General features: G+C 39.7%; 1 protein-coding gene across 1 annotated transcript; it reads left to right on the top strand.

Annotated features, from left to right (window-relative positions):
- The first annotated feature begins 586 nt into the window (after positions 1 to 586).
- LOC131222631 (pentatricopeptide repeat-containing protein At3g49170, chloroplastic-like) lies at positions 587 to 3,519 on the top strand. Its single transcript, XM_058217775.1, has one exon. It carries the CDS (start codon positions 896 to 898, stop codon positions 3,311 to 3,313), a length of 2,418 nt encoding a protein of 805 aa, XP_058073758.1. The 5' UTR covers positions 587 to 895; the 3' UTR covers positions 3,314 to 3,519.
- Positions 3,520 to 19,519: the final 16,000 nt, after the last annotated feature.

The following is a 19,519-nucleotide window of genomic DNA, read 5'->3' as shown; positions in this document are numbered from 1 at the left end:
GCATAAATTTTTAGAAATATTGAGAAACATTGAAAATGAATTCAAAATTTTTAATAAAATTTTAGATTTTTTTTTTTTATTTATTTTTATTTATTTTTTATTTTTTAATGCATCATTGCACACTGATGGCACTATTTCCCTGCTCTCAATGGGCTGGGCCTGGGTCTTTTGGCCCAAAATTTAGACTTCAGGCTGGGGCCTATTCAAAGTTCTGATTTTGACTCAGCTAATGTGAGCTCAAAATCTGACAGTCCACGTGATGCAGCACCTCATGATTTGCAGCCCAAAAATGCAAGGGAGCTGACACTATATCCATGCAAAAGAAAATAGTTTTTACTCTTGATTTGAATCTCTCATTGCCATGGCCCATCAGAGTTTCAGAAAAGGGTGAAATTTGGTCCATTAGGGTTTCATGGGTGCCACATCACATGGACTGTTCAGATTTTAAACCCTTCATACGTGTGCAAAAGTGGGCAGGTGCGCAGGTGAGTATGCCATTTTCTTCGATGTTGGAGATTACGATATATAGGAAATACTGTCCGATGTTGGAGATTTTTGTAACTACACGTGTTTCATATGGCCCAAGCGCCTTTTAAATATTCAAATCACTGCATATTGCCCATGCTGTCCGATCTGTGCTAGATTTCTCTCATTCTGTGTCCACCAATTCCAATGGCTAGGATATAGGATCATTCGACTGATGAAACTTTTGACATACACAGAATCCTAAATAAGGTCCAAACAGATGAAAGGTTTGGATCCTCTACACGTGTGCCGAGTACATAGATATCAAATGCTTGACAACCAACTTCGGTAGTGTGGCTCTCTCTCTCTCTCTCTCTCTCTCTCTCTCTCTCTCTCTCTCCAATTTCAAATCTTTCCCAAACAAAATTCAATGTCCATTTCAATACCTCTGCTCATTCTCACTCTCCCTAAAACACAGACCAAACAAACAAACAACACCCCATATATCCCTTCAAAAAGCTCCAAGAAAACCACTCAAATTCCAATCCACCATTACCAAAGCTTCCAAGCCCAGAATCTCCATGCCCATCTCATCAAATCTGGCCTTGTCTCTAACCTCTACAAATCCAACACTCTCATTCATTGCTATTCTAAATCTGGAGATATTTTATATGCACACCAACTGTTCGATGAAATGTCTCAGAGAAACCTCGTGTCTTGGACCTCGTTAATTTCCGGTTACGCTCAACTGGGGTGGTCTAATGATGCCGTTGAAATCTTTATTCGGATGCTGAATTCGGGATTTTCTCCCAACGAGTTTGCATATGGTAGCGTCCTTCGGTCATGTGCAGAGTCTGGCTATGCGAGATTTGGGACGCAGCTGCATGGGTTGATCGTGAAGACGGGTTTCATCCAAAACGTGTTCGTGGATAGCAGTTTGATCACAATGTATGTGAAGAATGGGGATTTCGATATTGCGGTTGGTGTGTTGAGGAGAATGCAAGAGAGAGATGCATTTTCATGGACTTCCATGGTTGTTGGTTATTCCAATGGTGGTTGTGCTTTTGAAGCACTCGAACTCTTTGGTCAGATGCTGGAAGAGGATGTTAGGCCTAGCGAATACACTCTTACTAGTGTTCTAAAAGCATGTGCATATTTGGAGTCTCTGAAGGTGGGGCATCAAATTCATGGATACGCTGTAAAAAGGGGCTTCGAAGAGGATGTTTCAGTAAGAATTTCACTCGTTGGTTTATATACCAAGCTCAGGGACCTATCTAGTGCCCTATCAATCTATGATCGATCTTCTCCTAAAGATGTGGTTTTGTGTACGGCAATGATTGGTGGGTATGCTCAAAATGGCAGCACCGATGGAGCCATTCAGATCTTCTCTCAAATGCATGAAGAATTCGAGCTTGTTCCCAATGAATTCACATTCGCTAATGTGATATCCGCTTGTGCGGACAATGGCAATTGTGGTAGCGGAACCTGTTTTCATGCTCTTGCAATCAAAACAGGTCATGCATCTGCTGTCCATGTTGAGGGTGCACTCATTGACATGTATGCTAAGACTGGGAAGATGGAAGATGCTTGCAAAGTCTTTGAAAGCATGGAAGGGAAGGATGCAATATCATGCTCATCAATACTCGCAGGCTTCTCTTATAATGGACATGATCAAGAGGCGCTTGAGTTCTACTCGACACTTCATAGAACGTCTGTGAAGCCCGATCCTTTTGCATTAGCTAGTGCGACTATTTCATGTGCCAAGCTGGCTGATCAGCTACAAGGAAGGCAAATCCATGCTCAGATCATCAAACATGGGCACGAATCTGATACATGTATAGCCAGTTCTCTGGTAGACATGTATGCGAAGAGTGGAAGTATTGAGGATGCCCAACGGGTGTTTGATGAGCTTTTTGATCGAGACAGGATAGCTTGGACTGCAATGATTGACGGGTATGCACAGCATGGGGAGGGAATTAGAGCCTTGGAATTGTTTGAGAGGATGAAAGAAGAGGGTGTTCGTCCAAATGGTGTGACCTTTGTGAGCATCCTCCATGCATGTAGTCATGCAGGTCTAGTTGAAGACGGCCTCCGCTATTTCAATTCCATGTCCTCTGAGTACAAGATCAAGCCAGTTATCCATCACTATGCTTGTATGGTTGATCTCTTGGGCCGTGCAGGCCGCTTAGAGGAGGCGTTGGAGTTCATAACAAGAATGCCAATGCAACCTACTCCCTTGATATGGAGGGCATTGCTGGGTGCATGTAGAACCCATAAAAATCTTGGAATGGGTATCTATGCATCCAACCGCCTTCTTGAATTGGAACCAGAAGACGATGCGACTTACGTGCTCCTCGCCAACATGTACACGGAATTGGGTCGATGGGGTGAAGCATCGAGAGTGAGGAATTTGATGAAAGAGAGTGGACTGCGAAAAGTCCCTGGCCTAAGCTGGATTGAAGTAGGGAAGAGTTTCCATGTTTTCGGTGCCAGAGATACAATCCATCCTCAGAAAGAGCTCATATACAAAGCTTTAGATGATTTGAATGGTGAGATGAAGGAGGCTGGATATGTACCGGAGACTGGATTTTCATTAAAAGATGGGGATGGAGATGAGAAGGAGAAGTCGATCTTTTACCATAGTGAGAAACTAGCTGTGTGTTTTGGCCTGATATCTACTCCACCTGCAACTCCTATTCGGATATTTAAGAACCTCAGAGTATGTGGTGATTGCCACAATGCCATGAAAATCATTTCCCTGATCCGCAACAGGACAGTTACAGTGAGAGATGTTAGTAGATTCCATCATTTTAGTGGAGGGAGATGTTCTTGCGGAGATTATTGGTGATTGTGAAAGGAAAATTATTCCGTTACCAATATAATTATATCAAATCCACCGACGACAGCTCATGATAAAAAACTTTAATTGTATCCACTCTCTTATGTCTACTATACAAGTACCACAAATAGCCATGGATATTTTTGCCCATGCAATTAGTTATGGAGAGTTGCGAAATTTGAATTTTTAAAGGATATTGGAAGGAATTTTCGACATAGGGAAGCATGTTTATATAATTTGGATGTCTTTTCGTCTTTAGCTACCAATAGTTCAGATTGTGCTCTGCCTAAGTGTTGCCATACCCAAAGTGGATCAGGCTACAAAGATGGTCTTGAAGATTAACAGATCATTGTGTTTAAGAGAATGATTTGTTATGTAGATTATCACTCAAACATTTGGTGGGCATGAAATGTGCCACCATATGATTAGGATTATCAGCGGGTGATGAGTAGGCCCACCTAGATCATTGTATTTAAGAGAATGATTTGGAATGTAGATTATCACTCAAAACGTTTGGTGGGCATGAAAGCTGCCACCATATGATTAGGATTATCGGTGGTTGATGAGTAGGCCCACCACCGGATTAGACCCATGACTGCAATAATGCAACCCTTGCCACCTAAGAGGAAAATGTGTAGTATACAGCCATCCCATGTAATTTCAAAAGAGTTGTAGTAGCAAGCTCTACATGTTTGCTACGTATTCATCTCTACAACACAGAATGGCACAGGTCATTGGAAATGTGGAAGCGGATCGACCTCTGCTCGGACAATAAGCCTCTGACCAGCGCTCCTGTGGCGCCCACCGTGATGTATCTGTTTATCCACGCCGTCCATCCATTTTCTCAGATCATTTTAAGTCGTGAGCCCAAGAATGAGGTAGATTCAACGCTCAACTGAACCACACCAAATATGACTCTTGCATTTAATGCAACCCAAGTTCACTATTTGGTGTGGTCCACTTGAGCGTTGGATCTGCTCATTTTTGGGCTCATGTCTTAAACTGATATGATAAAATATATGGAAGGCGTGGATAAACAGATACATCACGGTGGGCCCCACAGGAGCACTGGTCGGACGGTTTATTGTCCCAGTGGAGGTGGGACGCAATCTGCTTCCTAGAAATGTTAATCTAGCAGGTTTCCATGGCCCAACAATCACAAACATCACTCTATCTTAATTGTAATGTGAGTGGTTTACAAGAAAAATAAAGCCTCGATGTCAAGCGGTGAAAATTTGCCACATGTGTGAAAGTGTGTGAATTTTGCCACATTGCAAAATATCAGAAAATATGCAAATTTTGTCATGTGTGCTAAAACCTTCAAAAATGTGGGAAATTTTTTATGTGGGCGAAATATGTACGAAATTTGCCACGTGTGAAAGCAATAACAGTTGACGTGTGTCAGGTACACGGTGGAGATGGCATCAAGAGATAGAACTTTGTTTAGTGTTTTTCGCGTTTTAAAAGCTTTGGATGCTTAAATTTTCAGTCCATTGGGTGCCTCATTTTTCTTCAGCTTTTCTAAACTTTTTGAAAGAAGGCTTAAAATCATCTGAAAAAATGCTTTCTCCGGAGCCAAACAAAAAAGGATTTAGAGCTTGATTGACATTTCTACTCTAATTCAAGAGAGGGTTTTCAGTAAGAGCTATTCTAACTCTTATTTTAAATAGGTTCATTTGGTAAAATTATTTTTTCATTTAACTCTTATTTTAAATGGCTTATTATTATTATTATTTTTAAGAATAGTTGATGTCATTTTAAAAAAAATTACAACAGTTATATTATAAAAGCAATTCACAATGTTGTTTTGATGAACCTCTTAATATATGAACTATGCCCTAAATGGTAAAAGAATGGATTGCTACTATTTTCATGTTTTTTAGACATTTGAGTCATTCATTATGTCAAACATTGGATGTAAATCCGTCTATCCCATGAAGCCCACCTTTGATGTGGATCATTCATCTAGTGGGACAAACCTTCAAAGTAGGTCGTCTATCATGCGATGCCCAGCTTGGATGTGGACCATTTATCATTAGGGGTTGACCTTTGATGTGGATTGTCCACTATGTGGGGCCCACCTTGATATAAGACATTCATCATGTGGGGCCACCATCAATGTTAATTGTCCTTTTAGTGTGGCCCTTTAATGTGCACTACCTATCACGCGGAGTCCACATTTGATGTGTCCATCATGTGGGCCCTACCTTGGAAAGGTTGTTGTCATGTGGGGGCACCATCAATGCTAATTGTCCTTTTAGTGTGACCCTTTAATGTCCACTAACTATCAAACATTCGATGTGTCCATCATGTGGGCCCCACCTTCGAAATGGGTTGTTGTCATGTGGGGCCCACTTTTGATCACCATCCATCATGAGGGTTTCAGTTTGATGTGGGCCATCCATCATGTCTGGGCCACTCTATCGATTGTGTGGGCCAACCTTGATGTGGACCATTCATTATCTGCCCACCTTCAATAAGATTGTTTATCATGTGGGCCCACCTTCAATGTCCACCATCCATCATGTGGGTCCCACCTTTGATGGGATCACCATTAGGTGGGGCCCACTTGTTGTGGATGGTCTATCATGTTGGGCCGCACTTTGATTTGGGCCATCCATCATGTGAGGTCCACCTTTGATGCGAATCGTATATTATGTGGGCCCACCTTAATGTGGACCATTCATCTTGAAGGGCACCCACCTTCAATATAGGTGGTACATCATGTGGGCCTAACTTAGAGAGACAATAAAGAGAGAGGAGAAGAGGGCAAGATGAGAATTACATTAAAGCTCATTGACAAATTTGTGTAAAAAATTAGTAAAAAATGCATACCTACTTAAGTTAAATAAGCTCTTTAAAAAAATGACATATCTCTCACTTATTTTTTAAAAAACTTTTTCACTAGTTCCTAAAAAATTAAGTCGTAAAATTAGAACTTACACTCTATTTTAAAAATAATTACTTACATTTTTAGAATAAGAAACTCTTGTTAATAGAGATGCCAAACATAGGGTTGTACATTGAGTCGAGTCGAGTCGAGTCGAGGTGGGTCAAGCTTGGCTTGGCTCATACGTGCTCTTGGCTTGTTTGCCAAACCTTTCGAGTCCAGCTTGAGGCGAGCTAGTGGATCGAGGTGAGTCAAGTCTGCTCTCAATCCAACCCAACCCGCACCTGACTCAACCCAACAACCCGACCCAACAAATCAAATATTCAATAAATAATGTGTGTGTGTGTGTGTGTGTGTGTGTGTGTGTGTGTGTGTGTGTATAAAATGTTAGATGGAGCCATAGAGGGTACCTTGTTGTTGGTGCTCAGAGAGAAAGAGAGAGAGAGAGAGGAGCTCAAGCGTGGCAACTTAGGTAAGGAAGGAAAAAGGTAAGAAAGGGACGGATGGGTATGATATGGTTTAAGTTTTATTTTTTATTTTTTTAATTTTTAAATACAATAATATATAATATAATATATATTTGAGTCGAGCCGAGCTCGAGGCTCGAGCTTCGAGCCAAGCCAGGTTCGAGTCGAGTTGAGTCAAGCTCTACTATGTTCGAACTTGGATTGTTTTCAAAACGAGTTGGGTCATATGAAGCTTGGCTCATCTCAAGTCATTGTTTGAGTCGAGTCGAGTCAAATCAAGCTACATCGAGCCAAGTCAAGCAAGCTTTTTGAGCTAGCATGGATCGTGTACAGCCCTAGCCAAACATTCCTTTAAATGTTAGAATTTCTAATCTTAGTAAATTGTGAAAAATAAAAGACATGATTGCCTTTTCCTTTTCTAATACAACACAAAGTACCCAATTGAACCAGTTTTGAACATTCTCCTTGAGGGCAAAACTTTCACACCGCGAATAAAATGATAAAAATTGGATTTTTGCCATAAAACCTTGTTAAGACCCAAGAATTCTTGAAAAATTCTTCTTTTTTTTTTTTAAAGAGAAGTGCAAGAGCCTAAGAAATAAGTCTCATTGGGAAATTGAACTGTATGCTCATTAATGGAATCCAACTCCTCATTCCAAATTCCAGAGTTCTTTAAAAGCGAGTTAGGATAACTTTCCTTGCATTGTATTTCTGGAATGAATTGTGATTGGGATGATCAAGCCTCTTCTACCTTATCAAGGTGCGAATTAAGTGCTTCCAACAATTTTCTAATTTCCGTGAGACAGGCTATGTTACGCTGAATTGAATCCTCTTGGATCATTTCTGGTTGGATCTCAAAGGTAGGGGATTCAAGAGAATAATCATTATAACACGTTGTTGGTTCATTTCTCCAATTTTGATGTTTTTAGTGATTATAGTCATACGGATCATAGGTGAGAGAATCTAATGGTTGGTAATACATATTATCACTCATAATATAATCATGCATTGTTTTCTTTTTATTGGATGGGTGATAATAATTCTTACTCCCATAGTTATGATAACCCCAACACTCACAGACTGTTTTGTTAATCTGTGGGGTGTAATTGTTCTCCTGCATATGATCATGTAAGGACTTCTTAACCGGCGGATCTTTATATTCCAATCGGTTCTCAATAATAGCTTCAGAAAAGTTTTGAGACATTAGTTGATTTCTATCATCATCATCCCAATATATGTTATTCTTATCAGCATACTAACGTTCCCACTCATGCACATACATGGTGAAACCCTAACTCTGAATCTAATTCTAAAAGAAAATTCTTACAGCAATATAGAAAGCAAGTAGAGAAGTTAGAAAGAAGTTACCAGATTGGAGTTCCTGCGTTAAAATCCTGCAAAAGAAAATAAAAGAAATTAGTTTCTACAAATAGAAATCCTGAAATTAGAAAGTTACTAAAGATAGAAAAGTAAAGGAAAGATGAGTTAGTTTCTAAAAAAGGAAAATTTTCTAAAACTAAAACCCTAATTCAAAAAATAGAAAAGGTAGAGAATTTAGAAAGGGATTACCAAATTAGATGTTTATGTCAGGATCCTACAAAACAGGTTAGTTTCTATAAATCAAATAGAAAAATTCTAACATAAAATTAGAAAAATCCTAATCTTAAACTAATCTTAAATCTAGTTAAGCTCAGAAAAACGTAACCGTCAATCCCCGGCAACGGCGCCAAAAACTTGTTCACTCCCCAAGTATAGGATTGTAACATCCTAGATTTTCACTGTTTTGGATTTTCAAAAATCTTTGAATTTTTTTTTATTATTAATTTACTTATAATATCATTTAATGACCATTAGCACTCAATAATAGTTTAAACATGAGTGGAACCAGTAAAGAATCACACAAGTCCATTTAATCGACTGTAAGAAGCCAACGAATCCGCCCGATCACCTGAACATCAAGTTTAGGCCCATGATTCATTCACAAAGGGCCCAAATCTAACCGACCCATCATTACTAAATTAAGACAATCATAACTAAATTAAAAGATCCAACCGAACCCAAGTTAGACAAGGCCCGGATCTTGGCTAATAGACCAAATGAACCCCATTACTCTTTTCGCCTAAAACCGACGGTTTAGAGTGATTATGATTAAATCTCTACTTTCATTAGTTATAAATAGGTCACCCTATAAATATAGTTAATCCAAACCCTGATCATTGCCCACGAGAAATCTCAATACTTAATTCATTCCAGAAACGCTCCAATTTTCCAAACAAGATCTAGACCGCTCGTTGGTGGGCCACTAGTTCCAAAACTATAGAATAATATCCGTCTTACTGGGCTTGGCGTTCATCGCGGGAGTCGGACCTGAGTGCTGTCCAGAATCGCTCAACTTGAGCTAAAGGATGAGTGCATGAGAAGTGCAAATACCGTAAAAGAATGAATTGAAACTTAAGTGAATTGAGTGGTCCACTCTTATGCAAAGTTGAGAATTTCGGACCATCGGTTTATGACCAAACTTTACCCGTAGAGTAAGGATATTTCTCTGCTCATATCCGTATAGCCGCGGCCCCGATCGACTATCGATGACCGTTGAACAGACTTCTAATCATATCTGTCGATCGGCGCATCCAAATGGCGGGCCGATCATATACATACGTAGATCATCATTAGGGCTAACTATCCTACGGTGTATATCAATATGTACACCCCATAGTGGGCCCTAGAGGATAGAAAAATCCTCCCATAGGGTTAGTATAGTAAAAACCCAACACTTGGGGCCATTTGCACCAAATCTGGCATTATAAAAGGGGCTTCTTTGGGGCACCCCTCTCCCCATACGAATTTACCCTAGGAGGAAAGGGGAAAAAGGGAGAAGAGAAAGAGGAGAAAGAAGGAGAAAGAAGAAAGGAAGAAGAGAGGAAAGGAGAGTTTGGTGGACCTTAGATTGAGGTGGGGCCCAAGAAAATCAAATCTTGTGATCCCCTACCTCCCCTCCAAGAAGAAACTCTCTACCACAACCACACCAATCGTTCCTTGATCATCTAGGTAAAAGCTCTCATCCCTTTTTCTTGAAAACTTTGAGTTGAGGAAGGATTTGTTTGAAACTCTAACATGCAAATGGTTGCTTTGGAGATCTCGGCCGTTCGACCCCAAAGATTCACCTTCCTAGGTCATTTTCTAAGCCTCCAACGATCCGAAGGTGCAAACTATTGTTCTTAGGTGTCCTAGCACCAATTTTAGTATGAGTTTAATGATTTTGTTTGTTTGGATGATGCATTTGGAGAATCTAGACGAACCAAGGGAAGACCCTACCCTTGATCCTATCGATTCACATGAAATGGTTATGGAATGTTGTTGCCTTTCGTATGATTTGGTTTCAATGGATGATTGCATGTACTTGTCTTGTTAGCATGTATGATCCATTAACTTTTGTGTAATTTGGTTCTATTAGGTATAGGAAGTGCTTAGCTTCCTCACTAACCCACACAAAACACATGCACTCTTGATTCATGATATTGGTAGCTTTGCTTGATAGGAAAAATCTAAATTGTATGTTGAGAAAATATGAAACATGATATTGTTTTATGCTAGATGATAACCCTGCTAGTTGACATGCTATAGATTACCATCAAATCCTTGGGTTGGTCAGGAATATGAGGAGAGTGAAGGTGGTCCCGTTAGCAGGACTGTCCTGAGGTTAAACCCATAGATTTGGGCGGTTGCATGTGGACGACAGTAGTTAGGATACTGGGTCACTCGTACTCGATGTCATTTGTCTCGTACTTGCCTAAACTCATGCAGTCTAGCCTACTTACTGACGAACCTTGTTTGTCAACCCTGTTTGATCACATATACATAGAACCTGGAACACCCTTCAACCATTGGAGCCCATTGTCAATCATTTGAAATCGATTCATTGACTTGAGAGCCAGACATGGTGGAATGGGACACTGTATTCGAGCTGTCGGCCTACGCTGGGGTAACGCGCCTCCCCGTAGTGACCGCGAGCGATCCCACATTTTAGCACTCCCCATGTGCTTGAAGTAGGGGATGTGAGAAACTCGACGGGATCAAGGATCGCGGGGTCTCGGCCTCACACGTTGGGGGGCCTTGGCCTCGCAACCAGTTTAGGGCATTGATACGTGGGGTGTACCAGTTTTCCCAACCTGCTGGATGAATGGACTTAACTAAGAACTCGGCTAACACGATCATTGCATCGCACTAGTTAGGGTGGCGACTCGGCAGTCGAGGTCGCTCTGAGGGAGTGTTGGTCATACACGATCGTTAGATGGAGTCGCTCGAGGGAGTGTTGTGGCGAGGGCATGCATCATATCATCCATCATGCATATGCATTAATAAGATTAGATAGTTTTTTATGAATGATTACTTTTCATTAAATTCATATTATAATTGATGCTTGTTACAACTTAAGACTAATAGCACCCACTGAGTTGATCACTCACTCCCACTTAGGGATGGTGTTTTAAAACACCAACCAGACTCTCTCTTAGATGTAGGTGATGTAGAGTATGAGGAGCCTGGCGGCGCGAGTCTTAAGGAGGAGGACGAGCTGTCCTACTTCCAGTTGATGGGCGATTCTCCATCGACATAGTGGACGAGATTTGGATCACCGAGTAGTGGACTTGGCCCTATTCTTGTGGACATGACATTTCTTGTGATTTTGATAGGCAATGCCTTGTGCGACCCATTTATATTTTTGGACCTGTATATATATATATACTTGACTTTTGTCATTTCAGTAAACTTGTTGTGATTGTGATTCATGTTTCAAGCAATTCCATACTGCGCATTTAAACCTGATTAAACGCATATTAATGAAAAATTGGTTATAAGTGATACCCGGGAACTTGGGAGTCGAGTGTTTACACGACCCTTAATTTTCAGGGAGTTACAAGATAGTATCAGAGCAATAGTTTGGAATCAATTGGGTCATGAGTCATGAACTCACTAACGCGTCCACTGACTTGAGAAGAAACGCGATAGAGAACACAAAATGCTAGGAACTACATCAGTCCCTGAACCGCCAGTCGTAGGCATAAGGCAAGACTTGATTCGACTAACTAAGAAATTTAGCTAGTCTAGTCCACCTAATTCCTAGGGCCCATTAGGTTAACTGAAATATGTGGGATTAATGTGAAATGAATTGTAAGAGTAACAATAAATCCATGTGTAAGGTATCACCCTTGGAATGAGTGTATCTCATGCTTTACAATACCCTATTTAGAATGTATTCAACTAAAGGTAAATTCCAGGATTTCCTTTCAAATTACACTTAAGAATTCATCATCATGGGATTTGGAAATCCCATATTACACCTTCCAACATAAGGCTCATTTTGCAAAGCCTAAGAAATTAATTTTAAATCCCATCCCACACCCATTCCAGACATGCCGTTCCCAAATCTTGGGTTGGAGTTAGCATTGCAATCCCATTTAGTACAGCTTAATGCCACTACCCAAACAGGCCTAAATCGAAATTCCTTTTTCCAATAGACCTCCTTAAGATATTCACCTGTCATCACTTTATTCTTAAACTTCCCTAGTACATTGTTAGGAACGAGTTGAAAATCAAAAGATTTGACAGTCGAAGCCAAGATCCAAGTCCAAATGAGCTAGTTTCGGGTCAAATTTGATAGTTTTGACCCATTTGGGGATAGAGAGTTAGGGGTGAACGAAAATTTATCGAAAATAGTGAAATTGGAGAGAAAGTATATTTTTTTACTAACCGGGACGAATTTCATGAAATAGATAGGCCCATCGCGCAGACCAGATTCTCCTACCCTAAATTCATATATGGCATATTGAATAACTCATTTTGGTTGGTGAGATATGCACGTCGAAAGACCCCAGCCCGCGTGGCCCCCGCCGGCCTACGTTGCCCCGCTGACCAGCATTGCCCCCACTGGATTTTTCTGCAAAATTCGATTGACTTCAAAAAGTCATATCTCATTCGTTACATCTCCGATTTAGGTAATTTAAAAGCCAGATTGAAGCTTGAGGAGTCTAGTTTTATATAAAAATAAGAAAAATAAAAATTATAATATAAGTAAAATTAAAATGTTCTGTCAACTGTCTAAAAATTATTAATTTCGGGCAGTTGTTGCTCCTAGAATTTTATTAATTCATTTACAACTCTAAATAATATGAAATTTTGTACGATGACTTTAAACTTAGTGATGAAACATTATAAAAAATTTAAAAATAATTCAGTTACCGAAAGTACAAGAAACCTTACAAGAAATAAAGACATTTTGCAATTAAAAAAATCGTTACTTTCAGACAAATGTCACTTCCAGGGTTTTAATAATTTTTTTATAACTCAAAATGAGATGAGATTTTGTAATATGTGAGTAAACTTACTGATAACTTACTATAAAAAAATTTAGAAAATAATTTAGTTACTGTAAGTAATAAAGACGTTACAAGAAATAGAGGTATTTTAGAAACAAATAGAAAATCATTGGTATTGGATGGCTGGTCTTCTGAAATTTTTATAATTTTTATGAAGCTTGAAAGAAAATAAAATTTTATGGAATAAAATTTAAATTAGTAATGAATCACTATAAAAATTATATATATAAAAATAATTTTGTCGATAAAAGTGGCAAGGATTTACTTTCAAATAGCACTTGAATTGAACTAGATGAAGCAAAAATCCATCATCCATAGGATTGGTAATCCCATCTCACACTTTCCAACATAAGGCTCATTTTTCAAAACCTAGAAAGTTAATTTTAATCCCATCTCAAACTCCTTCCAAACATGTCATTTCCAATTTCAAAGTGGGATTAGTAATGCAATCCCATTTGATACCACTTAATACCACTGTTCAAACACATTTGGAGAATCCGGGGGTTCTGAATCCACGGGGTTCTAATTTCACTGACCAAACAGGCTCTTAGGGGGTGTTTAGCACATGGTATTTAATAGGATTAGGTGGGATAAAAATGCATTTGGTCTGTGTAATTACATCCAACATTTGAAGAGGATGGAAAGGGTGAGATTAGGTGGGATGGAATTGCATTTAGTTCCATGAAATTGCATTTGATCCCATGCATGAATTCCATGGATTTTGAAATCTACTACACATGTAGGCCCTACATTGAGGCATGCGTTAAACCATGCCATCCATCCATATGCACCATTTGCATGTGACATTCTGATTATATACGTGTACAAATGAACGACATCCGTTGTGAATTTGGTTTGCTGATTACAAATTTCATGGTCCACTAAACATGATTTAGCTTAATCCGGTGTTTTCCGTGGCAAATTTTTTTTTATCCTAAACATGGGATTAGATGGTTGCAATACCAAGGTATTTCCAGACATGCAATCATTATGAAATAATGATGTTAATCCCATCTAATACAATTCAACACCATTCAATTCCACTAACCAAACAAGCTCTTAGGCTTCCAAATCCCAACCCATTTCCTCCCTATTCCACTCACCTCTCTCAAATCCAAGGACTTCGTGGGGCCAATATCATATATGGATTATATCCATGCCGTTCATTCAGTTTTTCCGAATTATTTTAGGGTATGAGCCAAATAAATAGACGGCTGAAGTGAACCCCACAGTGAGGACTAAACTCCCACCACTAAAAATATTTTTGAGGCATATGTGGAAAATGGCATGTGAAAGAATGCACTCTACATGTTCTATAATATGGGGAGGTGTGGATGAGGCCTATTTTGAGATCTTGTAACAGTCTCTTCAGTAATTTGGTTAGGACCCGTGAAGCCCGTGTAGCGATTCATGTGTATGATCAGATAATTGGAGTTGGTATCATGCCTGATCTTTTCACTTTTACAATGATGGTGAATGTTTACTTTAAGAATAGGATGATGGATAGGGCAGCTGAGTTTGTTCTAGGAGTAGAAGACAAGGGGGTTTGAGCTAAAATGTGGTTACTTATAACTCATTGATTGATGGATATTTGATGGATATTATAAACAATTACTGTTAATATATATATATATATATATATATATATAGAAAAAATATTTTACCCTTTGCTTGCCACTTTTTTTCCACGTGATTGGCTGAGCATGCAACTCGAGTTTGGTGTTATTCCTTCAAGAAGCCTTCTAGAAACTTTGGTATTGAAAATTCCCTTTGAGCCACACCATGTATACTGATAAGACCATATTTCCATTATGGAGTTCTGTTCTAAGATTTTTATTTGGTTGGCTTTTCATTTCGATTACCATTAATAGCAAGATAACTTTGTCACAATGCCAAAGTGACCACACCCCATTGGTTTGAGCCAAAAAGTCTGATGGGTTAGGTTGCTTGCTCTAATTCACTAAGCATTAATCAACTCCTCTTGTCCTTTATCTATATAAGGCAGCCACACATTCTTTTCACAAGATACAATAGGAACTCATTTATGAGATCAGTAAGAATAGTTCTGTTGCATTTTTTTCATTTTTTTATGAGCCTCTTGTTTTCTAACCTTCTCCAATTCAGTCTACTCAGTTAATCAATTCTCAAACCCTACTCCCGATAACCATAGGATCAAAACCGCAACATACAAATACAATCTTAGGCCATTGAAAACCTTTCTGGGATAATCAATTGACCATAGGTATAGATAAAGATTTATTAATAACTAATTTAGACATGAATTAAAGCGAGAAATCCCTTTAACAAAGACCCGAATGACAACCTCAAAAATAGGAGATTTTAGCATTTTAATAATATGAGGTATTCCTTAAACATTTAGGTTGATCAGACTACGGAATTACGAGACCATACGCTTGTGAAGCATTCGGGGCTTGACCCAATTCTCAATCCTAGATGACTACCGAAGGACTCACTGCTTTAACCGAGCAGAAGACCAGGATCACCAGGACTAGGAAGGGATACAACGATCTTTCTGCCCTGGTCAGGTAGAAGATTGACGTATGGGATCAAAGCCTACCATAACTGTCTTTCCGTATTAGCCCAATCATAAAGAGTAGAATATATCACCCATAGGTAAACTTTATATCAAACACTTAGCACAGTAATGATGATTTTGATATTTGTTTCCAAACCTCAAAGGTGAAAACTTTTAAGGGGGGTAGATCATAAGGAGCAAGGCTAGTGTATTTATTACATGCCCTAAAACGTATGTAAACCCAAAACCAATAAAACTTAAGCAAACGAATTGATAATATCTTTACTTATTACCCTTAGGCAATTTCGGGGATGAAATTGTTTTTAAGGGGGGTAGATTGTAACATCCTGAATTTTCACTGTTTTGGATTTCCAAAAATCCTTGAAATTTTTTTATTAATTAACTTATAATATCACTTAATGACCATTAGCACTCAATGTTAGTTTATACATGGGTGGAACCAGTAAAGAACCACACAAGTCCATTTAATCGACTGTAAGAAGCCAACGAATCCGCCCGATCACCTGAACATCAAGTTTAGCCCCATGATTCATTCACAAAGGGCCCAAATCTAACCGACCCATCATTACTAAATTAAGACAATCATAACTAAATTAAAAGATCCAACCGAACCCAAGTTAGACAAGGCCCGGATCTTAGCTAATAGACCAAATGAACCCCATTACTCTTTTCGCCTAAAACCGACGGTTTAGAGTGATTATGATTAAATCTCTACTTTCATTAGTTATAAATAGGTCACCCTATAAATATAGTTAATCCAAACCCTGATCATTACCCACGAGAAATCTCAATACTTAATTCATTCCAGAAACGCCCCAATTTTCCAAACAAGATCTAAACCGCTCGTTAGTGGGCCACTAGTTCCAAAACTATAGAATAATATCCTTCTTACTGGGCTTGACATCCATCGCGAGAGTCGGACCTGGGTGCTATCCAGAACCGCTCAACTTGAGCTAAAGGATGAGTGCATGAGAAGTGCAAATACCCTAAAAGAATGAATTGAAACTTAAGTGAATTGGGTCGTCCACTCTTATGCAAAATTGAGGATTTCGAACCGTCGGTTTACGACCAAACTTTACCCATGGAGTAAGGATATTTCCCTGCTCATATTCGTATAGCCGCGGCCCCGATCGACTATCGGTGACCGTTAAATAGACTTCTAATCATATTTGTCGATCGGCGCATCCAAATGGCGGGCCGATCATATACATACGTAGATCATCATTAGGGATAACTATCCTACGGTGTATATCAATATGTACACCCCATAGTGGGCCCTAGAGAATAGAAAAACCCTCTCATAGGGTTAGTATAGTAAAAACTCAACACTTGGGGCCATTTGCACCAAATCTGGCATTATAAAAAGGGCTTCTTTGGGGCACCCCTCTCCCCATACGAATTTGCCCTAGGAGGAAAGGGGAAAAACGGAGAAGAGAAAGAAGGAGAAAGAAGAAAGGAAGAAGAGAGGAAAAGAGACTTTGGTGGACCTTAGATCGAGGTGGGGCCCAAGGAAATCAAATCTTGTGATCCCCTACCTCCCCTCCAAGAAGAAACTCTCTACCACAACCACACCAATCGTTGCGTGAACGTCTATGTAAGATCTTTCATCCCTTTTTCTTGAAACTCATGTGTTGAGATGGGATTGGCATGGATTTCTAACATGCAAATGCTTACTTTAGGGATTCCGGCCGTCCGACCCCAAAGCCCTCATTTCTACGTCGTTTTCCAAGTCTCCAATGATCTATAGGTGCGGACTATTGTTCTTAGGTGACCTAGCACCAATTTTAGTATGACTTTAATGATTTTGCTTGCTTGGATGATGCATTTGGAGAATCTAGACGAACCTAGGGAAGACCCTACCCTTGATCCTATCGATTCACATGGAATGGTTATGGAATGTTGTTGCCTTTCGTATGATTTGGTTTGAATGGATGATTGCATGCACTTCTCTTGTTTGGTTCTCATATAATGTTGCCTCATAGCATATATGATCCATTAACTCTTGTGTAATTTGGATCTATTAGGTATAGGAAGTGCTTAGCTTCCTCACTAACCCACACAAACCACATGCATTCTTGATTCATGATATTGGTAGCTTTGTTTGATAGGAAAAATCTAAATTGTATGTTGAGAAAATATGAAACATGATATTGTTTTATGCTAGATGATAACCCTGCTAGTTGGCATGCTATAGATTACCATCAAATCCTTGGGTTGGTCAGGAATATCAGGAGAGTGAAGGTGGTCCCGTTGGTAAGACTGCCCTGAGGTTAAACCCATGGATTTGGACGGGTGTGTGTGGACGACAGTAGTTAGGCTACATGGGTCACTCGTACCTGATGTCGTCTATCCCGTACTCGCCTAAACTTGTGCGGTCTAGCCTACTTACTGACCAACCTTGTTTGTTAAACATGTTTGCCCACACCCGTATGGAACCTGGAACTCCCTTCAACCATTGGAGCCCATTGCTAACCATTTGAAATCGATCCACTGACTTGAGAGCCGAGAATGGTGGAATGGGACACTGTGTCCGAGCTGTCGACCTACGTTGGGGTGATGCGCCTCCCCGTAGTGACCGCGAGCGATCCCACATTCCAGCACTCCCCATGTGCTTGAAGTCGGGGATGGGGGAAACCCGACGAGATCAAGGATCGCGGGGTCTCGACCTCACACGTTGGGGGGCCTTAGTCTCGCAACCAGTTTAGGGCATTGATACGTGGGGTGTACTAGTTTCTTCAACCTGCTGGATGAATGGACTTAACTAAGAACTTGACTAACACGATCATTGCATCGCACTAGTTAAGGTAGCGACTCGGTAGTCGAGGTCGCTCTGAGGGAGTGTTGATCATACGCGATCGTTAAATGGAGTCGCTCGAGGGAGTGTTGTGGCGAGGGCATGCATCATATCATCCATCATGCATATGCATTAATAAGATTAGTTATTTGTTTATGAATGATTGTTTTTCATTAAATTCATATTATAACTGATGCATGTTACAACTTAAGACTAATAGCACCCACTGAGTTGATCACTCACTCCCACTCTGGGATGGCGTTTTAAAATACTAACCAGACTCGCCCGTAGCTGCAGGTGATGCTGAGTATGAGGAGCCTGGCGACACGAGCCTCGAGGAGGAGGATGATTTCTCCTACTTCCAGTTGATGGGCGGTTCTCCATCAGCATAGTGGACGGGATTTGGATCGCCGAGTAGTAGACTCGGCCCTATTCTTGTGGACATGACATTTCTTGTGATTTTGATGGGCGACGCCTGTGCAACCCGTGTATATTTTTGGACCTGTATATATATATATACTTGACTTTTGTCATTTCAGTAAACTTGTTGTGATTGTGATTCATGTTTCAAGCAATTCCATACTGCGCATTTAAACTTGATATAAGTGATACCCGGGAACTTGGGATTCAAGTGTATGCACGACCCCTAATTTTCAAGGTGTTACAAGAGTTATGATGTAGTAATAAACTCGGTGAGACCGAGGTCGAATCCCAAGGGGCTGATACTTGCACGTTATCTGAAACTAAGTAGAACTAAAACTAGACTAAGACGAAATCTAAATCAAATAAATTTAAGGAGTAATTGTAAAATATTTATCTAAAATTTAGAGAGATCAGAGGTAAGAAACTAGGGATTCAGAGGATCCACTTGTAGAGATCAGGGAGATTTTATGCCTGCTTAAAGAATTCAACTAAACTTAGAGTCTCATCTTCATCCAGTTGAAGGGTGTAACCATGAAAATCAAACTGAACTTCCTTTGATATAGTTTTCAAGAGATGAAAGGTATATGAATTAGAATGGATTCCATCACCAAACCATGCCCAGGAGACAAAGTAAACAACAAAATTAAACTAATACCAACCAATCAACAATGTATGAAGGTTAGGAAGGGTACCATCATCCGACCATGCCT

This window comes from Magnolia sinica, chromosome 13 (assembly GCF_029962835.1).
Source record: "Magnolia sinica isolate HGM2019 chromosome 13, MsV1, whole genome shotgun sequence".
Classification (NCBI taxonomy): Eukaryota; Viridiplantae; Streptophyta; class Magnoliopsida; order Magnoliales; family Magnoliaceae; genus Magnolia; species Magnolia sinica.
This window is presented reverse-complemented; position numbering and strand designations above follow the sequence as displayed.